Here is a 26503-nt window from a genome sequence, read left to right on the forward strand (position 1 = left end):
GCTGGTTGGTGAATAGGTTACGGCCAACAGTAACACTATTCCACCAACTGTAGGCCGCGCATGCTCCTCAGTAAGGGTTGGTGAGTAGGCAGCGGCTAATAGTGACAAACAGTACTAGAGGGTGCTCCTCCTCGTCCTGTTGTCGATGAGCTGTCACCCTGTGATTGGCTCATGGGCTGTTCTGGTCAGATCGTCTGTCCTATCCATACTTTGGTAGGTATGGTACAAGAGATCTTTCAGAATCAGACTGGCTCATTTAGGCGGGATTGTTCCCGCCTTGCTCATCCCTTCATGTGACTACTGAAGTAGCTAATGTCTTGTGCGTGTAGCCCTGCTGTCTGCGGGTAGCCTTTCCTGATGGCTTGTATCCGCAACTGCGGGAACAGGCGGGGTACTTCACCATTGGGAGGCTTTCCCTGCGTGTTCAGCTTGTGTACTGCGCGTAAGATCCTATGAGCATGGTGGGTCCTGCGGGAGCAGATGGCCTTTGCGCAGACGTCCCTGCTCCAGGTGAGTCTTGCGGGACCAACTGGTCTCTGCTGGGACCTACCTCTTCACCATCTTAAGATCTATATTCGTTCTATTCATTCTATGTGTGACATGCATCCTGGCAATTCACATCTTTTTCATTACAAAAATACAATTTTAAACATTGACAACTAAATCACTTACCTCATTTTGAATGCACCTAGGTTCTCTCTGAAGCTTTCACCAAGAAGACCACAAACTCATTTAATAAATAATAAATCCTTGTCTATATTTAATTAGATTTTATCCCCCGTATTACGGGGTTGTTTTACATCATTCGTTTTTTATATTTATATATGTATATTTGGATTTTTATTTATTGTAAGAAAGTTAATAATTAATATATTTGAGGTTTGACGATAAAATGATTTCACAAATAAACGATAAGTTATAATCCGGTTGAAAAGCTATCTGGGTTTGATGATACCCATTTTTATTGTAAAAAAGTTAATAATATACTTAGGGTTTAATGATGAAAGGGTTTCATAAATAAATGATATGTTATAACCCGTTTAAAAACTATCTGGATTTGGTGACCCATGATCCGCTTATGTTTTTTATTATAAAATTGTTTATTAATTATAAATAATACCTTTTTGATATTAAATTATAGTATATCCCTATTTTATAGGATTTTCAAATCAAATAATTGGTAAGATTATTTTTTAATTTAATGAGATATTATAACCCGTTTAAGAGCTATCTGGTTTTGGGAAGACCCATACCCATGAATTTGGGTTAAATCAATGAAAGACCTCTATTTAAAAATCAAGCAATCTGGTGGCTTACATAAAAGGGGGGAGAGACCACATCGCGACACGTAGGATTTTAGGGGTTTCATTTATATATATTATAGACTAGATTTTATTCCCCATATTACGGGAGTTGTTTTACATTATTCATTTTAATATTTATATATGTATATTTGGATTTTAATTTTATTTATTGTAAGAAAGTTAATAATTAATATACTTGAGGTTTGATGATGAAATGGTTTCACAAATAAATGATATGTTATAATCTGGTTTAAAAGCTATCTGGGTTTGGTGATACCTATTACCCGTTTATTTTCTTTATTATAAAATTGTTTCTTAATTATAAATAATATCTTTTTTTAAAATAAAATAGGATATTAATTTTTAGTATATTCCTATTTTATAGGATTTTCATATCAAATATTTGATGAGATTATTTTTTAATATAATGAGATGTTATAATCTGTTTAAGAGCTATCTGGGTTTGGTGAGACCTTTACCCGTGAATTCGGGTCAAATGCGTGAGAATTGAGAAACCTTCATTTACAAATAAAGTAATCTGATGGCTTGGGAGAATGGTTGTTTTACATTTTTTGTTTTTTAATATTTATTTTTTGGATTTTAATTTTCTTTATTGTAATAAAGTTAATAATATACTTAGGGTTTGATGATGAAAGGTTTTTATAAATAAATGATATGTTATAACCCGTTTAAAAGTTATCTGGATTTGGTGACATATGATCCGCTTATGTTTTTTACTATAAAATTGTTTATTAATTATAATAATATCTTTTTCTTTTTAAATTGGATATTAAATTTTAGTATATTCCTATTTTGTAGGATTTTCATATCAAATAATTGGTAAGATTAATTTTTAATTTAATGAGATGTTATAACCCGTTTAAGAGCTATCTGGTTTTGGTAAGACCCATACCCATGAATTTGGGTTAAATCAATGAGAGGTCTCCATTTAAAAATCAAAAAATCTGGTGGCTTCCATAAAAGAGGGGAGCGACCACATCACGACACATAGGATTTTTGGGTTTTCGTTTATATATATTATAAATATAGATTAGAGATTTAATTATTTATAGTATTTTTGTTGAAGTGTTAAGTATATTGTGCAATAATTTAAGTCGTGACTTAAAAATTTCACTTTCATTGTCAATGATAATCCAATTTAACGGCGAAGTAACTCTGTTTATGACTTAAATTTTTATTTTTATTATCTACAATAATCCTTTAGGGAAAATTCCCTAAATAGCCCATTTTAGAGAGAAAAATTCCATTTTAGCCATTTTTTTCTCAAAATCTTTTATAATTTAAACTTGCAAGACGTTTTGGAAAAAGATAAAAATAAAGAGGGAGCAGGCCAAATTTCGAAAGAAAGTCAGGTAAAAGACGAGATTTGGGGAAATAATACCGTGCAAGTCCAAATTAATTTGTAATCTTGGAGCAAAAGTTCATATTTTTTCAAATCTTTTTAATTCAAAAAACCGTCTTGAGAGACTGTTTTTTTATGTTTCCTATCTTTCCCGTCCATATTTTCAAATTCTTAGAAAAATATATTTTTTACAATTATACCCCTTAATCACCACCGCCATCACCGACGCCGTCAGCAAGCCAAGCTCCATCACTGATCCAAATCCTGAACTAGTGTTCTCACTAAGACATTTTCACAAACACCTTCAAGGCAACTCATTAAAGACACCTGCAAGCAATCAAACCACCTGCTAGGTCCCAACAACGATACAGAGGAGTTCGTCAGAGACATTGGGGCTCTTGGGTCTCCGAAATTCGCCATCCTCTCTTGTAAAGTTCTGATCTTTAACGTCATTTGTTTAAAGCGTTGTTCGATGAAATGCCGCAAAAAACAGTTTTCCGTGTCGGTTTCAAGTCGACCCAAAACTGACTCGTTTAACTAGCTGGTGGCGGTTGGTTCCGATGATGCGGATTGCCGGAGTAACTGCGATTCGTCTTCTACGGTTGTGGAATTTTCCGGCGAGGTTGTGTCGTTGGTGGTGATGGGGTGGGGCCGACGTGGTGGTGGTGGTTCAAGGTGGTGGTGGTGGTGGTTAAGGGGTGTAATTGTAAAAAATATATTTTTCTAAGAATTTGAAAATATGGACGGGAAAGGTATGAAACATAAAAAAACAGTCTCTCAAGACGGTTTTTTGAATAAAAAAGATTTGGAAAAATATGGACTTTTGCTCCAAGATTACAAAATAATTTGGACTTACACGGCATTATTTTCCCAAATCTCTTTTACCTGACTTTCTTTCGAAATTTGGCCTGCTCCCTCTTTATTTTTATATTTTCGCAAAGCTTCTTGCAAGTCCAAATTATAAAAGATTTTGAGGAAAAAAAATGCTAAAATGGGACTTCTCTCTCTAAAATGAGTTATTTTGGAAAATTTCCCCGATCCTTTATACTAATAACTCTATTTATCTGATCGGTTTCCTAAAAGTAAGTTTTACACGTAAACCTATAAACTTGTTGTCACAACCTTATTCCAAGATAGGCTCATAACGCATTCGGTACATAATGCCTTGATTGGTTATCCAATATAATGCACTCATATCCAATCACTATTTCTTATTAAAGTTACTTAACGACTTGATTGATTATCCATTTTACTATAATCACCGTAGAAAAATGAAATGAATCTGACCTGATCCATGACGATGTTCCCCGGTCTTCGAGATGAACGAACCACGACTCGATCTTCTTCTCCGGTAGCTTAAGATCTGCAATGGTTTTTGGGGGTGTGGAGGTGACTGCTAAGAAATCTCAAGGATCTCTTGTTTACAGACGCAAAAATGGTTATGGTGGTAGCTCTTATTGAGAACAACCACCCTTAATAAGGAGGTGGAGACCTCCTTATATAGGGAGCCTCATGGCCACCATCATGGTACCCTAATGGGCCTAGCCCAGTTAGGGTTACCTCCACAAAACCTCCTCAGCCCAATAATATTGTATTAGTCCATATAATAAAATAAGCCAGACATAATAAATTAAGGTCGTAAGCCGGGTTTAATACCATACCCCTACAAGCCCCCCAAGTCCAGTGTTGCTCCTAGGCGTGCAAGCGTTTAGGTGGAGCGCTGGACTTCATAAGGTGTGTTAGGATATGAGGCGGTTTTTTCCTCTTTCTTTGGCCTTGTCTTTATTGTCTTTGAGTTTTAAGAGGTTTCCTCCATGATGGTGACATGTTGTGATCCTTATGATAATAATGGTGCACTGGCATGAATAAGATATAGCACGCCTCATAACAGTAGTGGCGCGGGGCCTGATAAAAGATATAGTGCGCATCTCGATAATAATGTAATGCAACTTGCGCGCGAGGCAGCTTACGAGCTATAAAAATAATGAAGCTTGCGCGCGAGGCGACTTACGAGCTATAAAATAATGAAGCATGCACGAGTTGCGGCTTATGAGCTATAATATGATGATAATGACTGGCCCACAAGGGCCTCTTCTACGCAGGATGACTATCCCGGCTTGTCTTCAAAATAATAATGGAGGCACAAACGGCCAGATAATAATAATAATGTCATAGGTGCTTGTGCGACTCGTAGCCGAACCTGCAAAAACATATCAACTAAAAGTGGATGTATTACAAGTTTCCCATCCTCGGGCAAATTATGATGTGCCCAACCTACGTTGGCGCGTGGCCGTTTATTAGGCTCCCGACCTTTATGTATGGCGCGTGGCCGTTTGGGATATTATTAGGCTCCCGAACTTTATGTTTGGCGCGTGGCCATGTGGGATATTATTAGGCTCCCGACCTTTATGTTTGGCGCGTGGCCGTTTGGGATATTATTAGGCTCCCGACCTTTATGTTTGGCGCGTGGCCGTTTGGGATATTATTAGGCTCCCGACCTTTATGTTTGGCGCGTGGCCGTTTGGGATATTATTAGGCTCCCGACCTTTATGTTTGGCGCGTGGCCATGTGGGATATTATTAGGCTCCCGTCCTCGGACAAATTATGTGATCCGCGGAAGTCGTATGTGATCCGCCAAAGCTTGCTTGAAGCTTTTTAAGTGATACGGGAAGCCGTATGTGATCCGCCAAAGCTTTTTTGCTACCCGCAGAAGCCAAAAATTGGTCCAAGTGTATGCTTGCGGTCACAAACGAAAATGACTTGTGAGAGAGCTTTGCTGGGTGCGGAAGATGTTAAAAGATTACATGGAAGCCAAAAATCAACCCGCATGAGATTATAGTTGATCCGCGGGAGCGATTTCGATCCGCGGTTGATTGAAGTTGACCTGCGGGTGCGTGCATGCATGGAGGCGGAGTGGTGATCCACGGTCGCGTATGCATGGCGGCGGAGTAGTGATCCGCGGGCCTGCATGCATAGCGGCTGAAAGTTGAGCGCACATGCATGGCGAGGAGTTGAGCGCGCGCATGCATGGCGGGAGTTGCGCGCGCATGCATGGCGGAGTTGCGCGCGCATGCATGGCGAGGAGTTGAGCGAGCATGCATGGCGGGAGTTGAGCGCGCGCATGCATGGCGGGAGTTGCGCGCGCATGCATGGCGGAGTTGCGCGCGCATGCATGGCGAGGAGTTGAGCGCGCATGCATGGCGGGAGTTGAGCGCGCATGCATGGCGGGAGTTGAGCGCGCATGCATGGCGGGAGTTGAGCGCGCATACATGGCGGCGTTGAGCGCGCATGCATGGCGACGGGTTGAGCGCGCATGCATGGCGGGGTTGAGCGCGCATGCATGGCAATAAGGAGGTGGAGACCTCCTTATATAGGGAGCCTCATGGCCACCATCATGGTACCCTAATGGGCCTAGCCCAGTTAGGGTTACCTTCACAAAACCCCCTCAGCCCAATAATATTGTATTAGTCCATATAATAAAATAAGCCAGGCATAATAAATTAAGGTCGTAAGCCGGGTTTAATACCATACCCCTACAATCACATTCAATTACTGTTTCTTTTTATTTTTATTTTTTGTGTTAGGGCTTTCAAATCTTACCCATCATTTAAAATAAATTAGAATTTTTGTAACATAAGGAGTAGTTTAGGATGTTGTGTGAAAGTAAAAAAATGTAATGTTTTTTCTATTCACTCGCTATAACTTTGGGTAAAGTTAAAATACAAAGGGTGACAAAAATAGAAGTGTGAGAAAGATTTGTGATCACACAAAAAACCGCTTAAAAAAATCATAACTCAAAATAATTAAAAAACGAAAAAAAAAATAAAAACCAAAATGTTTCCCCGTCATTCCTGTTCCAAACAAAATTAAATAAACAACGAAAAAACACAATGCAAAAAAAAGGGCACAATGATGAAAATTACCAAAAGACACAATTATAAATTAAAAAAGACACAATATATTGCAAAATATAACAAAATGTTAAGTAATATGACACAATATCAAGAAAAACAGACACAATGTCAAGGAAAAAAACATAATCAATAACTAAAATAAATAAAAAACATATTGATAAATAAAAGACACAATGATTTTTTTTCCTCAACATTGTGTATTTTTATTTATTTATTTAGTTTTAGAACAAGACAGATGGGAGAAACATATTGTTCTTTTACTTTTTTATTTTTTTTATTTTGAGTTATGATTTATTTTATTATTTTTTAGGGGAATTTTTGTGGTCACAGATCCTTCTTATTCTTTTCATTTTTGTTCCTTTTGTAGAATAGCCTGACTCCTATAACTTTTTAATACTGTTTGAAAGTGGTTATCAGTGAAGGAGAGCGAAAATGTAATAATTAAGATCTAAAAAATATTGCTTAACTAAAAATGATTGATAAAATATAGTGATTTTTAGTGTAATTATAAAGATAGAAGACATGCCGGGAATGCTCTAACACACATCATCACCCTCCTTTCTTCGTTCCTCCATTTTGCATATTCATCCTCCACTTGGTCCGTTTTTTCCTCAGGCTTAAAGGGTATGGTCATTTGAGTCATTCTTCTTTATTCGTCACGTCTGCGTCACACCGGCATTTTCTCCAGAGTTCAACATTACCCTTCAACCCCTGGCATGGATCATTCTCTATCATTCAATTATTTAATAATATAAATAATTAAAAAAGAAAAAAAACAAAAAGAAAATTGTGATGTTCTCTCACTGATCACCCTTTAAAAAGAGGCCTGACGATGGTCATTCCCCTCTTAACTGCTGAAAGCAGGAAAATGAGAGGGGGTGATATTAAATTAGGCATTGGGTGAAATGTGTGACGTAAGACCATTGGAGGGTGCTTGTTGGTGTATACCCCTTAGCATTAATAATTTAGAAACAATTATCTAACAAAATAAAATTTACAAGCTTTTAATTAATTACCTAATTTATAAAACATAAATATAAGACAATTCATTTGAAGATTCATTTCGAGCCTATATTTCCCGCTAAAACTATTATTTTATTTTTAATGAAAACATATTTAGGTCAGTGTAATCAAAACATATCAATCAATCTTTTAATTAAATAACTAATTACCTAAATTATAGGGATTAAAAATATGTAGGTATGTGTGTCTAGAGGTGCACAAATCGGTTTTTTTTAAAAAACCGGTTCGGTTATTAACCGGACCGGTTTTTTTTTGCCCGAAAAAAAACCGGTTTGGTTAATAACCGGACCGGTTAATAACCGGTTTTTGTATGTCAAAACCCTAACCGGTCTAACCGGTTAGGACCGGTTCAGAAACCGGTTAATAACCGGTTAGACCGGTTTTTTTTTTAAATAACCGGTTAATAACCGGTTTTTTTCATAATAACCGGTTTTAAAAAAAAACCGGTTTTTCCATTAACCGGTTTGTTAACCGGTTTTGGCTCTAAAACTTGTAACCGAAATACGAACCGGCGGTTTGTAAACCGGTCAAACCGGTTTTTAAAAAACCGGTTTTCGTAAAAACCGGTTTCCGGTTTAAACCGGCAAACCGGTTCCCGGACCGGTTTTTTTGACCATCTCTATGTGTGTCAATATAATCAAAATATTTACATCTTTAATAAAATCAGGTCTAATTTTTTTCTATTAAATCAATTTATATACACTTTTGAGTGTAGGAGATAAGTCTTTGAAATTCAATAAAAGATATTTATAGGTTTAAGATGATAAAGATAAGAAGAAACTATGAATGAATAACAATTTTATTCTCACATATTCATTCAACCTATATGGATCCATGGAGTTTTCATCTATCTTTTTCGAAACTTTAATTTATTAATGCTAATTTATATATTGTATTCTTTTTTTATGTCACCCATAATGAAACATCTTATTATCTTTTGTTAGAATTCGTCATTTCATTAAAAATACAATTGCAACTTATAAATCGCTAGGGGCATCTTTTTCATGATTATAAAAAAATTGTGTGAGAATACACCACGTATTCGTATAATATTCCATTATAAAATATGTTTTGAACTTATAAAACTATTTATTTTGATAAAATATAGGTTTTTTTAAATTTAATCATTTAATATTTATAACTTAATTGTATTTTTTTTAATCATCTTGTGCATCACACGGGTTCTAAAGCTAATAAACGTAATATACAAATAAAAAATTATGATATCTAAGCTTTATCGGCATTGACTCGCTAGGTAGTCGAAATACGTAAGTAGGTTCCACCGAAGATACCAATTCAAGCGTGCTGGAAGCCGTCAAGGAGACCATAAAATACTTTATTTTGTATAGAAATTTGTTTTCAATAAAATTCATATCCGAATTTTTCTTACATTAAACAAAATTGTGTAATTTAGAAAAATATCACTTTAGCCGATGTATTTAATATTATAAGAAAACAAAACACACACAAAAAATCAATTCACCTCCACGCTCGATGACTTCTTCACAGACGGGTGGGAATTAGTGACGGTGCACTAATTAAGAGTATGACGTTCCTGTGTTGAGTCACACCTGACCTGGCTTTGGGGCCCTGGACGTATGATTAAGTTGGTACCTGATGTGTAAAATAATATACACAAAATTAATAATAAAAACCGTTCACAATTTAAGTTTTAACAAGTGAAAAACTAAACTACGCTTCACACTACGGCAAGTGTACCGATGGTGTAGCAGCACACTAAAGAAAATTCGAATAACAGACCCACATACACGTTTGGCAGCACTTGATAATAAACCTCTATTAGGTCGTGACTGGTAGTTTTAATTGATTGATAATAACTGATTTAAAAACGTATTAACTAACAAAAAGTGAGAATTAACAAATACAAGGTGAGTTATGAAAACTAAACGGAAACGAACACATTAAACTGTCAAATATGGAAAGACGACTATCTAGACCCTGAATCTTGAAAACGACTAACTAGCCTTGGGAATCTTACAAATTATGTGACACCAAGTTTCTAAGGATCACAACTCTAAGGGAATGCTTAAGGAGAACTAGATCACATGGTCAGTTTTAAAAACTCTCCTAGACATTCTTAAGAGTTGAATAACACAAACCGTGGTAAGGTTTACTAAGGTATCCAAATAAAATATCACATGGTCAGTCTCAATGTCACATCCATCATGCTAAAGATGATCCTAGAAACTAAAAGGATAGTCAGGGTAACTAACTCTAAACCGTACTAAAACTCTAGGCAATAGGAAATCTAAACCGAACTAGGGACTGAATGATGGTCACATTACAGAATAGCTGGGTAAAGAAAACTAGACAACTGGACATCCAATCTCACGGTCATAATCAAGGAGGGTGCTAACATTAACTATCTAGCCAATAACTAGCTCAAATCCTATGGTGGATCCTACCATAAAATAACCAAAAACACTAAGTAATCGATCTACGCATAACCTAAACGGCATGACACAATATCATACAATCAAGACATACGAAATTCAAACACACAACCAATATAATAGCCAATTTATACAGACGTATCATATTAATAGAAACTTAGACTCTCAATAGCAAACATGTCACACATTCGTTAAAGAACCGAAAACTAATTAAATGTCGTAAAGAATCATCCTCATCTAGATAGCATGACAAATTTATCTACTCATGATAATAAAAACATAAATAAAATTACTTGAGTTCATGACAATAATTTGAAAGAAAATGTATTTAAAGGGTTCAAACCAAACGTTTAACGTGACGAACACATTGACCGAAAGTCCGAATGCACGCTTCCAAACTCAGCACATGAAATCTTGAACTCTGCTCCCAATGAATCAGCCGTAGAGCTCGAAAATGATTCCCTTTTTCGTCTCCTAATTCCAATCACCACGCACCCTGCCTATATCCCCCCCCCCCCCCCCGAAAAAAATAAATAAAATTTTGTCGAATTTCCCTCAAAATAATAATTTCTTTTCACATGGGCTTTCTTCACTTCATTTGGGCTCATTTCTAAGTAGCACTTGGGATTAGTTGACAGCCCAATTAAAAAATCATCATATACTTTCATTTTATCACTGTGGAGAACAAACGTGAATTAATACAACCAACGTACCATTGAACTCATAAGCTAAAATGGCAAGTTTACAGAATTATACAATTTTTCAACCTACATTAAACGTAACTAAATGATATTACTAAATACTAAATTATATATTTAAAAATATTGTGGTGGATAATAATATTACTAACTAATAATAAAGAAGCACAGATTCAATAGGAATCGAACGGGTACTTTCGCAGGGTATGGCTAACTAAAAGTCTTGAATTCGAGGATGCGATATGCTAAGATCTGTAACACAAATTTGCTAAGAAAACTATCGTGTGGAGATGGTTAGAAGGAAAAAACGTTTCCGGCTCAAAAAAACGTCATCATCACCTTCATGATGTTTCTATCCGTGCATACAATGTGTGTAAAGCACAAAGAGATGGTATAAGGTTAGAGAGAGGGAGAGCAGAATCCTTTACCATTTGGTAGAGTCTCCTATTTGTAGCGGAGTGTTATGGAAAGCCTATTAGGCCACATGTCGAGAGGGTATTCGGTCTCCCTTTTGCATCCGCCATAATGGAGATCATGAATGTCGTTTTGCGTGGGGCCCACTACTCATTATTATTGTCTCCTTAACAGCAGCTATGCGTGTACTTGTTATACATGTGGTGCTTCCCTGTTGGTGCTTTTTTCTGTACGGCTCTTGTACTTGTAGTGGTCCTGATTGTACCTCTCTCTTCAGACACTTTTGCTATCACTATGCGAATTAGGTTCATAAATGGACAAATAATGGTAAGTTTGAAATCTCTACTAATCCAAATCTACCGAAAAGATGATATTATTATTAAAAATATGATAGCAATTACGTCATTATGCGTCATCTTCATTCAGAGTAGATCATTATTCCCTGTATATTGAATATTATTTGTTGAATTTTAGGTTTAATTAGGATCGTATTGAAAGTAGGAAGGAACTGTATAATATCAAGAAATGATGTAAGATCAAGTCTAATTAAGAATCACTAGGAAGGCCAGTTATGTTAGTACTAGAGTGCATCCCACTCTTTTAACTATTTTTATCAATCTTAACACTCTATTTTCTCTATGTCGTCATCATATCATTCCATCCTTAAACCATTTCAATCCCTCTTTCAACGCTTGCAATGCATCCCGATACATCTTTCATCCCAATCCATCTTTCGAACATTTTTTAAAATTTTTTTATTTAACTAAATTAACTAACTTATTTTCAAATTAAAAACATAAAATATGAAAATAAATAAAACAAATTATTTTTTTATATAAATGAACTAAATAAGTTTTTTTTAAATAAACTAAGATAAAAATTAAATTTTAGTCTAGTTTTTTTTTTTAAATTAATCACCCTTTCAAAATTATGTTTTTAAGATAAAAAAACAAAAATAAAAATCAACTAGAAAACATTATGGATTTAAAGAAAAATGTTGGGCTATTAGACGTTTAGAACAAAATAATATGGGCTTGAGATGTAAAAAAGACTTAAAATTAATCAAAACCACCGTCTGCTTCATCTTTAATCCGCAACCACCACCACTACCGCTCTATCACCATCCATTACCACAGCCACCACCATCTAGCATCATTAACTTGAAGGTTTAAAGGTTACTTTATTGTTTCAAAAGAAAAAAAAAAGATTAAAATTGGGATGAAGAGCGGGGTTGCCACGTCACTCCGTGGTCGAATTTTTGGTACGAGGGGTCGGGGCGGTGTTCCCGCCAGTATCAGGTGGCACCGCATCCCTTCTGCCCCTACTCAATCCACCCTAACATGGTTTGTTGTGGGGGTTAAAATTCTAGTTAGTTAAAATGTCATCATCCTGGCCATGTTGGAAGTGGGGTTTTAACTAACCAATTTGTTAACTCGCGTGCTGTGGTTTAACTACACATTAAATAAAAGACAAAAAAAAAACAAAACAGAAAACAGAAAAAAAGTGTGATTGGTTAAATGGGGTGGCCCCGCCAATTTCTTATTGTCAAGCTTGTTACCCACTGGCGTCTGATATCGCCCTGGCCTTAACTGCTCGGTGTGGTGTAACTGGCATTAAGGGCCGGTCACATCATCTTTGTCACATCCTTTAACGTTCCCCAACAAATAGCCTAATAGTTACTACCCTCATTACCGTGACGGGGTAGGTGAGACGTTTATGAAAAGATGTCCGTTAAAAATGGGTGCGGGTTCGGTAGACGAAAGGATATTATTTCAACTTTAGGAGTTTCGGGGGTGTCCATTAACGACCATAAGTCAATGTATGGTTTTGAACCTAAACACCACTTAGTTTGACTTCATGAGTCAAATGATGATATAGGCGGAGAGAAACCTGCTCACAGCCTTTTCAGGTATGCAAGTATGCAACCTTACTCTAGTTAAATTAAAATTTCTTATAATTTAGTTATACCTTGACGGCTTGACCATTGAAGAGGTAGGTCCCAGCAGAGCCCAGTTGGACCCGCAAGACTCACCCTAAACAGGGACGTCTGCGCAGAGACCAACTGGATCCGCAGGACCAACCATGCTCAGAGACGTAACGTCCTTACGCGCAGTACGCAAGCTGGTCCCGCAGGAAATGCCTCCCAATGGTGAAGGACTCCGCCTGTCCCCGCAGCCTCGGATACAAGCCATTAGGGAAGGCCACCCGCGCAGCATGGCTACACGCACAAGGCACTTAACTCTCCCCAGTGTCACCTGAAGGAATGAGCAAAGGCGGGAGGGGGAAAACTCCCGCCTAAATGAGCCAGTCCGTATGATGGAGGATCTTTTGTGTGATACCTGACGAGGTACAGACAAAAGATCTGACCAAGAATGCGACAGCTCACTGACAGCAGCATGGCAGACAGCACGCCACAGCACTGTGACCAATAGCCGCCGCCTACCCACCAACTCCTGCCATACCACGTGCCTAGCCTGTAGTTGGCAGAAGAGGAAGAGTGCACGACACGCCTGCTCTGTGTCAGCCGCTACCTATCCACCACTCACAGGCAGGGCACGTGCATAGGTTACAGTTGGTAGCGTGTTGGGCCGGCTAAACCCCTTGGAAACCTACCTTCGGCTATAAATACCCCAATGGTATGAACATCTTATCTTATCATATATACCTGATATCTGCTCTAGCAATCTCTTAATATACTTTTATATTTAAAGAGCAATCTAGTCTGATTCTCACGCCGGAGGGTGGTCACAAGGAGGAACCCCCCCTTCTCAGTGACGAGCTCACGGTGTCTGTTTTGCAGGTTATCAGAAGAACCATCTTCCAAGGGTCTAACCCCTCGTGGGAAACATCTATCTAACCCCCAGGTTACCAGTAATCTGCCCGGGGTTCGACTGGTGTTTCTTCATTGGCGCCATCCGTGCATAAAGCTAGAACTTCATTTTTCTCCAGTTTTTTCAAACTTCTAGAAAGATGGTTAAAGTAACTCCGGTAACCACAACCCCAGCTACTGGAGGGAATACCGGCAACACAGTTTTTACAAACACTACCCCGGTTACCCAAGCCGGGGCAAGTGAAGTAAATTTTACGAACACTACCCCAGTTACCCAAGCTGGGGCAAGTGCAGTAAATAATCGCCCACTGGGATTCACCGATACCCAGTTTAAAAAACGAACAAGACTCCCCCGCCAAACTCTCGATGAAGTTAAGGCATGGGCGGAGGCACGACAAAAGGAATTCCAAGCTGAGTTGGACGAACGCTTGCGTTCCGTCCAACAGGCCGACGAATTCGAAGAATACTTGGACAATGACTCGGAGGAATCCGACTCCGACGCGAACCCTCGCCATAGGGCAAAAGGGAAGCGTAAGGAAACGGACTCCCAACCGAGAAGGCATTTTGGACAAGCCTTCAAACCAAAAAGCACAGGTGGAAGTTCACGAGACTTCTCCAAAACGTACAGACCGAACGTTGCAAATGCGGGAACGTCCAAATTTGCAAGGGACATTGCGGAAGCAATTGCCCCAAAAAGTGCCAAACAAATGCCCAACATAGGCACTTATGATGGTATGTCCGACCCAGACGACCATTTGAACAGGTTCATAGCAGGGGCAACCGTCAGCAACTGGACGGAACCCACGTGGTGTTACATGTTTCAAATGACGCTGGTGGGGGCTGCTAGGGTTTGGTTTGATCGTTTACCGGTTAACCACATTTACGACTGGGCAGACTTCCAGCAGAAGTTTAGCCAACACTTCAGCCAGCAGCGAAAGTATACCGAGGAGCAATGGACAATCCTCAAATGCATACGGGAAGAAGATGAATCTCTGCCAAACTTCATCACTCGCTTCAACTCAAAGAAGTTAAGTTTGGGCAATATCAGCGAGGATCTTGTTCGCGCAGCCTTCATCCAGGGCGCGCAGGACCCAGAGCTTATCCGCACCCTAACGGGTAAAGATGGAATGCCATCCACATGGGATGGCATCATGACAGCAGCTAAACGCTATGCGGAAACGGAGACGCAACTGGGTAGAGACCTTCCGCAGAGCACAAACCTTTACACCCAGAGGACGAGAGAGGACAACGTCCTCACCGCCCGATTGAACAAAAAACGGAAGCAAGGCATTTGGCAGTCAAGGGTAAACTTTGACACCTCATCCGGCTTACAGCACCGATTGGGTGAAAGGGATAATGTAAAGCTGCACCGGAACTCCAGATGGACGCCACTTACCAAAAGCGTCACTGACATATTTGCTACTGAAGAGCTCCCATGGCCAAAGCCTCCAGTAATCCGACATCGTCACGATGCTGATCGGAGCAAGTACTGTGACTATCACAGAACAAAAGGCCACAACACTGAAGAATGCATAGACGTAAAAGACATGGTCGAAACATTCGTCAGAGATGGGACGCTCGCACACCTCGTGGCGAAATAAAAGCTAAGCAGGCAGGCAGGTGCGTGTGGAACCATGGCTGGGGTAAACATGAATAAAAAATCAGCTTCAATATGGAGACTACATGCTGCGTAAAGAACGAGATCCCGAAACAGGTGCGTGTCGGCTCGATGGCACTCCTGTCCCAACATGGAAGGGAGTTCAATTACACAGTTTGCATGTAATCAATTCCAATTTGTACAGAAAAGGCCAAGAGCCACTTCTAATGGAAATGATTCTCTTTCAAACGTCGAAGCTGATGATTTACATTTATACTTTTGTACACACTAATATGCCGGTTTTCACCGCATAATTACAAAAAACGTCATTGCATGGGAAGGCGGTCCTACCCGCACGAACCCAAAAAGCATGATAAACCTTCACGCAGGTCAGTTGAAGGGGAAAAAAAGTTACCATATGAAAGTGCTGGTCTATCCGCATGAATCATTCGAGGGAACTGCACCAACCTATCAACAACCGCGCGTGGGACAGTTCAAAATTCTTAAGAGGAAAAGGTAAACCTATACGCAGGTCAGATATGGGTAAAGTTATGCCATCCTACTAAGTGCAAGTGACGGGTCTACCCGCACAATCACGAAAGAGGAAGCAAAACTTCACACCTATTATCAGCCACGTTCAAAGGTTAACTTATCCTCAACAGGCAAACCTTCACGCAGGTCAGTTGAAGGAGTTCAATTATTCCATTAAATGAAAGTGCCGGTCTATCCGCACGAATCATGAAAGGAAGATGAACACTAACCTATCAACAACCGCGCGTCGAACGGTTAAAACAATCCAACACTGGTGACGGCATTCACATTACGTGAAGTCGTTGCGTGGGAAGGCGGTCTTACCCACACGAACCCAATAACGTGGCAAACCTTCACGCAGGTCAGTTGAAGGAGAAGAGTTCAATTATTCCATTAAATGAAAGTGCCGGTCTATCCGCACGAATCATGAAAGGAAGATGAACACTAACCTATCGACAACCGCGCGTCGAACGGTTCAAAACAAAATTCTTAAAAAGGTAAGAAAAACCTACACGCAGGTCAGGTATGGGTAAAGTTTTGCCATCCTACCAAGTGCAAGTGACGGTTCTACCCGCGCTATCACGAAAGAGGAAGCAAAACTTCACACCTATTATCAACCACGTTCAAAGGTTAACTTATCCTCAAAAAGTAAGAAAAACCTACACGCAGGTTAGATAAAAGTTAAAGTTTAGCCATCCTACCAAGTGCAAGTGACGGTTCTACCCGCACAATCACGAAGGAGGAAGCGAAACTTTAACCCACTATCAACCACGTTCAAAGGTTCTTATTCTAAACACTTGGAAAATTGCTATTTTAAACTAAGTATGCAAGTCATAAGTTTATAAAGCAAAGAATCCAATGAAAGGAATAACAATCGTATATTTCAATGATATATTACAACAGTGGCCGGGTAACTACCCGCCTAAAAGAAATCTATACAAAGCTAAGTCTATCCTAGCAGTGGGAAGGGATCTTCAGGATCAGGCTTCAGGGCCACCTCCGATTGGACCAGCACCGTCAGAGAGCGGCTGCCCAAGGAAAGCCTTAAGGATGTTTAGCCCATCATCAGCAGCAGCAGCTTCATTCACCTTCTCCACCACTGGATGCGGGAAGGCAGCGTACTGGTTCACAGCTTGGTCATAAGCAGCTTCAGTATTAACATTGAATAAAGGGAAGTTGGAGGGCGGAAAGCCTCTCTCAGCAAACCCAAGACCAAGCAGGAAGCCAGTCTTCTCCCCATCCTCATGAGAAGCGTTGAGGGCTGCGCTCATCGCATCGTCATAAGAGGTCTCTGAAAGGACCCGACGCACAACCTACAAAAGAATACAAGTTAGAACATTTTCTAATTACGAGCGGAAAGCGTAAAGAAAAAGATAAAGATACCTGAGGCAACGCTTCTCGAAGCAGCCATTGGAGGGTAGCTTGACTTTCTTTGTAAGCACGTTCGGCTCCGCTTTTATCAAGGTTGGCAAGTTGAACTTCCTTGGCGGCAGCCTCTTCGACGCTTTTGAGTTTCCTTTCAGTGCGGTCAAGCACCCCCCTCTGGTCAAGGATCTCCTGCAGCTTCTTGGCATCTTCCATTGCCAAGGCGTCATGAGCATGCTGAAGAGCCTTTAATTTGCATTTAAGCTGCTCATTCTCTTCGCGAAGCGGCTCAGCAACAGCTTCAGCCTTGGCAGCCCTCTCAGTTGAGTTTCGCGCAGTCTCCTTAGCCAGCCGAAGCTGTTCATTCACAGCTTGGGCAGCCTTGGAGCGGGCCTCGAGTCGCGCCTGGACTTCAACCTCGAGGGCCTTGAATGCTCTCTCCTTCTCGGCGGCGGCAGCGGCCAACTGCCGGTTCTCCTCCCGCAGAGCCCGCGTCTCAGATATTTCTTTGGCGCGAGCTGCTTTTAACTTGTCGTTTTCACGACAAAGCAGCTCGACGCGGGGCTGCATCCGGGCTTGGAGAACCCGAAGCTCATTGGTTAGCCTACCCTCCTGGTAGCTAGCCATGGCTTCCCCCAACGCACCATGAGGAGCAGCGTGGCGAGCCCAATCCACGCACTCCACAGGGGTGCGAAGGGTTGTTCCTCGGCGTATGTTCCATCTTGGAACATACACTTCATTGGAATCCGACACTGCAAAAGAAACAAAGGCAGTTAGGAAAAGATGACAAAAATATACAAAGGAAAAAGAACCCTACGTACCTGTAGGGTCAATAACAGGCCGATAGCCGCCAAACCCATCACCTGAACCTAAAGGAAATCCATCCAACAGGTCAGGCAGATGGGAAGGTGGCATAGATCGGCGGGAAGCCCGGCGCGTACCTGATGGTCCGGCCGTCGGTGCCGGTGGCGCAGGTATAGTGGCAGCCGCTGTGGTAGCCATTGTTGGCGTCGCCTCCTCAGCAACAGTAACCGCCGGCTCCGTGAAAGATGCTGTAAAAATTGCACTCACGGCCGGCGGAGACACCTTCTCAGCTGGAACAGCCTCAGGAAGGCTGGAACCAACGGAAGCAGGCGCAGACGCCTGGGTCGACGCCTCGGGAAGGCTGACCGAGCCTTCCCTCATTGGCGGGGGAATACTTGCTCCAACTACACCCGAGAATGCGTCAACATCCACACCTGCACAAGCAAAAGTGTTAGAAAAATTTATTTGAAACAACAAATCTAGACAAGAATTATGGGGTACTTACGGGGTTTCTTGAGCTTGAACATACGGACGAGCGGGGGCGAACCCGATGGAGCCGGCCTCTTGACACCGGTAACCGTCGTCGTCGCTGCCTCCCCGGAGGTAACAGCTACAGCCTCCGGAGCGGTGGTCTCCTCACCACCGGGCTTCCCCGCCACCTCTGCACTATCTGACTCCGAGTCAGATAGGACTACCGGGTCGGCCGTAGAGGCCACCTTCTCCTTGCCTTTCCCGACGGCAGCCTTTTTCTTCCGCACCAGTGGAGGACCTTCTGCGGATTCCTCAGAAGAAGAAATGTCAACTCCAGCAGCAGGCACAGCATTGAGAGGTTCAGGGTAGAAGATAGGCTTACCTGGCCGTCGGTGGCTCAGGATCTCTTGGCCTGGCGGGTAAACCTCCACGAACCGACCCGCGGTCTGCTCTAAGATGGGCAACTCGTTCTCGTCCAGAGCACGAGTACCCATCCGCGCGGGACCATCTTCCTCCCGCGGGTTCAGGAGCGACTGAAGATCGTTCCCCTCTGAAATCAACAAGAAAGTTAGAAAAAATCGAAGTCAGCAAAATGAAACAAGACGTACCATAAGGGACAGAGTTCGAACCATATTCAAGGACGATCGGAACCTTATCCGCATTCGCCGCCTTCCACACCCGGCTCATCCCCAGCATCACCATCGCCGACTCCGGAAAACGGAAAACCGGGGACTGGACCCGGGATATCTTCGAGAACCATTCCGCCTCCTCGTAGTTGAGGGCGGGAAGGTTCGGAAGCGCCTGGCCATTCTTGAACTTCATGGCGATGGGGATGGCGCGAGCGGATATGAAGAAGAACTCTCTTCTCCATGAGCGAAGACTCCGCTCGGTGGTACAAATCTTTAAACCCTTGATACGGGTTGTAAGAGTGTACCACCCCTGGATGCACCTCCAAGTGTAGAAGGTCATCAGACGGTCAACGAGGGGCTCAAGGCCCAGTATCCGGCACACCCACTCAAAGTGCCGGACCTTGGCAATGGCCATGGGGTGCACCTCTGTCAGGTGCACACCGTGCCTCTCCAGGACACGGTACACAAACTTTGTCAACGGAAACCTAAGGTTTCCGTAGACAAAGAATGCAGCATAAACCCCGATCTTGCCACTAGGGGCATCGTACACAGTATGGTGGGGTTCAGGAAACTCAGGCTCGAGAGACTCGAGCATGAACTTCCTGACGATATACTGGTACAGATCGACAGGAAGAGAGCACTGGCATTCGCCAGCAGTCTTCTGGTCATCAGCATCATGAGAAGACATGGTGGAAGAAAGATGAAAAGAGATTTCAGGGTAATGCTTTACTGAACAGAAAAATTCGCCGGAAATTACTTGAGAAGAAGAGATGAAAGTGAAAAGTGTGAATTGCAAATAACCCTCTCCCCCTTTATATAGTAATCGTAATTAATGCGATGAATTTAATACGGAAGAGAGAGAAATCAAAGGTGCAATGAAACTATGACGCGTGGCAAAAGCAAGCTGGCAACATCTGTCACAAGGACGTATGCCAGAGATTTCGCGGCTACGCGCCCGAAATCCCGTGCCCACGCGCCTGAAAAAGCAACTGGAATGACCATGTTCTGTCACGTCACCATAACTCCCTGCACGTCCTGACACAGTCAGAAGAAACCGTCGCACGACGTTTCAGAGGTTTGGACTTATCTTTTCACCAACTCTTCGAATTTCAAAATTCAAAATTCGAAAATATTAAAAAGTAAGCGGGAAAATACCCCTTACTCCTTGGCAAGCAAGTAACCGTAAGACGGATGCGGGTACAGTGTAAAGGCAAAACCCTTCACATACCTAGCACCCGCAGGGAATTGAAGCCAAATAAACCTTGGCAAACAAATAACCGTAAGACGGCTGTGGGTACAGTGTTAAGGCAAAACCCTTCACATACCTAACACCCGCAGGGAATTGAAGCCAAGAAAACCTTGAACAAGTAACCGTAAGACGGATGCGGGTACAGTGTTAAGGCAAAACCCTTCACATACCTAGCACCCGCAGGGAATTGAAGCCAAGTACCTCGGCAACCAAGTAACTATAAGACGGGTGAGGGTACAGTGTAAAGGCAAAACCCTTCACATACCTAACACCCGCAGGGAATTGACGCCAGGAATACCTTGGAAGTAAAGTAACCGTAAGACGAGCACAGGTACAGTGTTAAGGCAAAACCCTTCACATACCTAGCGCTCCGCTGGGAATTGAAACCAAGAAGGATCTTCTGGGCAATGCTTGCGGAAACGGAAATAACATCCCCGCATAGCGGGAACGTCGAGAACTACGTTGTTTGAAGCTCCAAGATGGAATTGGTGGTCTTAACATAATTGATCACTATGTTCAAAACTACCAAAACCTCATGGAAAATACATACAACTGGGACTCAATGCTCCTGACTTGCGAGGAGGTTACAGACCTACCCGCATCATACCCAAAGACCAAGCAGGAAACTCGGGCATTTCTGCAAGTGACAAGGACTTCCGCGGAAAGAATCCCCATGGAAAACCTTACAAAACCCTTTTCAAAACCCTTTGCTCAAGTCCAAAAGTTCACCTCATTTTATTAAACACTCATGAGAAGAACATTGGACTGGGGGGACTTGAAGAGGTAGGTCCCAGCAGAGCCCAGTTGGACCCGCAAGACTCACCCTAAACAGGGACGTCTGCGCAGAGACCAACTGGATCCGCAGGACCAACCATGCTCAGAGACGTAACGTCCTTACGCGCAGTACGCAAGCTGGTCCCGCAGGAAATGCCTCCCAATGGTGAAGGACTCCGCCTGTCCCCGCAGCCTCGGATACAAGCCATTAGGGAAGGCCACCCGCGCAGCATGGCTACACGCACAAGGCACTTAACTCTCCCCAGTGTCACCTGAAGGAATGAGCAAAGGCGGGAGGGGGAAAACTCCCGCCTAAATGAGCCAGTCCGTATGATGGAGGATCTTTTGTGTGATACCTGACGAGGTACAGACAAAAGATCTGACCAAGAATGCGACAGCTCACTGACAGCAGCATGGCAGACAGCACGCCACAGCACTGTGACCAATAGCCGCCGCCTACCCACCAACTCCTGCCATACCACGTGCCTAGCCTGTAGTTGGCAGAAGAGGAAGAGTGCACGACACGCCTGCTCTGTGTCAGCCGCTACCTATCCACCACTCACAGGCAGGGCACGTGCATAGGTTACAGTTGGTAGCGTGTTGGGCCGGCTAAACCCCTTGGAAACCTACCTTCGGCTATAAATACCCCAATGGTATGAACATCTTATCTTATCATATATACCTGATATCTGCTCTAGCAATCTCTTAATATACTTTTATATTTAAAGAGCAATCTAGTCTGATTCTCACGCCGGAGGGTGGTCACAAGGAGGAACCCCCCCTTCTCAGTGACGAGCTCACGGTGTCTGTTTTGCAGGTTATCAGAAGAACCATCTTCCAAGGGTCTAACCCCTCGTGGGAAACATCTATCTAACCCCCAGGTTACCAGTAATCTGCCCGGGGTTCGACTGGTGTTTCTTCAACCATTAATTTTATTTCTTGTTTTCACTAAGGTGTCCAGATTAAACTTAATAAACTTTGATACATATTTTGCATACTCTTAACCACTTGGAGGTTTTCTTCTTATTTATTTATATTTCTTTCTATAGAAGCTTGCCATTCAAAATAATAATATAATCATGTCAATAAGCTTGTGATGAAATGGTAAAGGAGGGACTTTGTTTCATGCTCCGATTCCTGCCCTGATCATTTAGTTGGATCCCTGAACTGAACGAGTTTTACTTCATCGCACTGTTGTGCCTTCAGACGAGTGTTCACGGACGTTGGTCTTAGGTGAGGGTTTTCCCTGGATAAAAAGACAAGTGTATCCTGATGCGATGAGTTTATCCAGTAACCCATTTGCAGGATTCATTAGACGTTTGAAAAAAATAAAAATTATAAATAACGAGTGTTTTACACGGCGCGTTGCGCCGGAACAGGTTGGTAAAACCCGGACGGTGGTAAAACCAAGTGTTATCGGTCCCGGGTATCGAGTCGGTAACTCAACACGATTTCAGTTAGTTTCGGTTACTTCCGTTATAATACCGGAGCTAAAAATGGGGGAAATCTAAAAACTTGAGGTGGACCAATGAGATGGTGTCGGTTGGTAAATTTGGCGTTGGTAAATGCTAGCGACCTAGCGTTGTCGGTCCCGAGCGTTGAGGTTGTGACTCTACGGCTATACGCGAATTCGATTGGTTTATGTTATGTTCGTTAATCGTTACGTTACCATAACTAAAAAAACAAAACAAAATGTCAATGACCACTGAAGTGCCGCCAAGTAATCTAATCGGGACTTAGCGACACCAAACTTGATAATTGTTATATATAAAGTAATAATAGTAACAATGAATCCATGAATTTGAGGAAGAGTGAATGGAATAAGCATATTTCATGTCAACATCTACATGTGAATCCAGACCTCATTAAAAGCCATTTTTCTTCCTTCCCATCCATCCCCATCTTCTCCATTTCACGCTCACTCACCGCACCCACCGACACTCTCACACCCACATGCCACCCTCCTTCTTTATTACTCCTCAGATCCAATTCTATATCTCAATCTCACCCTTCAAGACCTGTCACTGAAGAATCTGACATAGATTCGATTCAATTCAATCAAACAAGCATGACTCCACTCACAAAGGTACTCCTTTTGCTTGCACTCTTTGCTTTATTATCTATACCTCCATGCTCCTCTTTTCAGCCCACCTTCCAACTTGTGGGTCGGAGAGACCTGTTGGAAAAGAATTATGATTCAGAAGATGATGGGGTTCAACTGTCTGTCAAGAAGAAGCCAAGTACATCTCTTGATGCTCTTGGTACAACCACCCAAACCAAAAACAAGACCAAACTCATCACTCCCAAACCCAAACCCAAATCCAACACCACCTCAAATTCCACCAAAATTCAAGACAAAAACACCATCAAGAAACTCAATTCCACATCTAAACCTTCAAATCTCACCAAACCCACTTCAAAAACCACAAATTCAACAAAACCCATTTCAAAAAACACAAAACCCATTTTAAAAAATTCAAATTCAACAAAACCCATTTCAAAAACCACAAATTCAACAAAACCCGTTTCAAAAACCACAAATTCCACAAAACCCACATCAAAACCCACTTCGAATTTGACCCAAAAATCATCAGATCCGGTTAAAAAAGCCAAACCCATCAAAAAAGACCAAAAGTCAACAACTTTGACTTTTGGAGAAGTCAACGAAGAAGACGATTTAGTGTCGGAGTTCAGAGATCTCCCAACAAGATTTCAAGAAACATTTATTCCGGATTTAGAAGCGCTGTCAAAAACCTCAAAATCTTATCTCAACAAAGCGAATAAACAAATCACCAAAGGAGTAAATCCCATTGTCGGTAAAAAATACGCACCCATTGCCACTTCATTCATCTCATTCGCTTTCATATTAATCCCATTTTTACTAGTCTCCCTCATTTTCAACCGGATCAAAGCGTATTTTTCACTCCAAAAGTTAATAATATTCATCCAAATTTACCTCTCCATTTACTTCTCAATCCTCGCACTGTCATCACTAGTTACCGGACTCGAACCCTTGAAGTTTTTCTACGCGACTTCGCAGTCCACTTACGTCTGCCTGCAGCTGCTGCAAACGTTGGCATACGTCTTGTACCTTTTGCTTCTGTTGATGTACCTTGTGTTGGTGTTTTCGACTGATACGAGTGCTGTGTGTAAACTGTTGGGGCTTGGGCAGACGTTTGTGGGGTTTGCGGTTGGGTTGCATTATTATGTGACGGTGTTTCATAAGGCGGTGCTCCGGCTACCGCCGAAGACTAGCTGGAAGGTTCATGGGGTTTATGCCACGTGTTTTCTTTTGATTTGTTTGTTGGGGACAGCGGAGAGGAGGAAGAAAGCTTATGTGGATGATGACGGGAATGAAGAAGGGAAAAAGAATTAATACTTTTTTTTTCTTTTGGAGTTGATTTGTTATAGGTTTTTTAGTTTATTTTTTTTAAATGATATCATAATAATAATATGTATGATTTATTTTGAAGTGGTTTTATAGATTCTTATTCAAAAATTGTAAAATATCATGTTCTTTTAATAATAATTATGGAGAGTATGTTGTTTTTGTCACTAAATCTATTGATTCATATATAGTATGTAAAAATCGGGTGTACTCTAACGTTCAATATAAGTTAAGATAAAATGACACTTTAAGTGTGTATTAAACAACTACTCACTAGTGTTAAGTTTGTTAAAAAAAACTTATGGATTATGCTTTTAACGTGTTGAGAGGAACAACATGTATTAATTAGGGGTGGCAATCTTGACTCAACCCATTTTAAATGGGTTAATTTGGGTTATTTTAAAAGTCATATGGATTGGTTTAGGTTATAGATTTTAATAAGATAGGTCAAAATTGGTCACTTAAAATTCCATCTTCTTATTCTCGGGTCAAAATTGGCCGACAAATTTAAAGAAATTGGTCCATTTGGGTTAGTGTCTTAAGGAAATGTGGCAAGCTTGGGTTGAAACGGGTTTTGGATTGGAACGAGTTCGGTTTAGGTTTCAAGCCGACATGAGCTTTCGCACTGGACAGGTTGGGTTTCGTTATCCTTTGTTTCTTTTTGGTCGGTTTCGGAGCACTGGACGGGTTGGGTTTCGGTTTCTTTTGCTTGTTTTTGGTCGGTTTCTGATTCGTTTTCGGCTTTGTGTTTCGTTGTTGTCTGTTTTTTCAGTTTCATTTCTGTTCTGTTTCAGTTTTTAGTTTCGTTTTGATCGATTTTTCAGTTTTGATTAATTTGGTTCGTTTTTTGTTTATGTTTCGTTTTCGTCGGCTTTCGTTTCAGTTCATTTCTCGTTTTTTTTAAGAACAAGGGTAAAGGCGCAAACGTTTTATTACATTTTTCGTTTTTTATTTATATTTTGAGTTATGATTTTTTTATTAATATTTTTGAGAGGGGTCCTCCCAAAAAAATTCAAAAAAATTAATAAAAAAATCATAACTCAAAATATTAATCAAAAACGAAAATTATAAAAAAACTAAAACATTTGCGCCGTTGTCCTTGTTCTTAAAAGAAAAAAAACCGATCCGTCCCGTTTTGACTCGTTTCGACCTTGAGCCATTCAGACCCGGACCCGTTCTGACCCATGACCCGTTTCAACCCAACCCATTTACCACCCCTAGTATTAATTACTGGTTGATTTGTTATTAATTATGAATTAAACCATTTCTTTTGAATGAGATGAAGTGAAAGTGAAAAAAATAAGTGATGTAATACTTATGTAGAATTAAGAGGGGTTGTCCTATAACTTATACTATGACTCATTGCCTAACTTCCTTTTGTGCATGGATACATGGAAAGTGTGCAACTTTTTTTTTTAATATAAAAATTAGACTTTTAGTTTGCTTTTCAATAATTAATGGAAAAACGTGTCTTTTTTTCTTTTCTTTAGATATTTATTGGTAGTGTGCTTACAGTTGGCAACGAACTCTCTTTATGGGTTGATGATGGACATTCTAGTGATTGTTACATTATTTGTAATTGTTACATTAGAGGGGACGGATGTTGCTGACCGCTCTTCATGTCTGATTTTTGTTTTCCCGACTGTCTATAATATACTAATTTTGATGCTTGAGACATAGCTCACTTTATAACTCTATAAAAAAAAGAAACCTATTACTGTAGGAAACTCTCATT

At 41.1% G+C, this 26503-nt stretch overlaps 1 protein-coding gene across 1 annotated transcript; it reads left to right on the forward strand.

Moving 5' to 3' along the window:
- Positions 1–23448: 23448 nt before the first annotated feature.
- On the forward strand, positions 23449–24756 carry LOC143591374 (uncharacterized). The gene is made up of 2 exons (XM_077071595.1): positions 23449–23641; positions 23906–24756. The coding sequence occupies exons 1-2, from the start codon at positions 23449–23451 to the stop codon at positions 24754–24756; spliced, it is 1044 nt and encodes a 347-aa protein (XP_076927710.1).
- The last annotated feature ends 1747 nt before the right edge of the window (positions 24757–26503 follow it).

Source organism: Bidens hawaiensis, unplaced genomic scaffold (assembly GCF_021521415.1).
Source record: "Bidens hawaiensis isolate Kalapana, Puna unplaced genomic scaffold, B.hawaiensis_p1.1 tig00039597_1, whole genome shotgun sequence".
Taxonomy (NCBI): Eukaryota; Viridiplantae; Streptophyta; class Magnoliopsida; order Asterales; family Asteraceae; genus Bidens; species Bidens hawaiensis.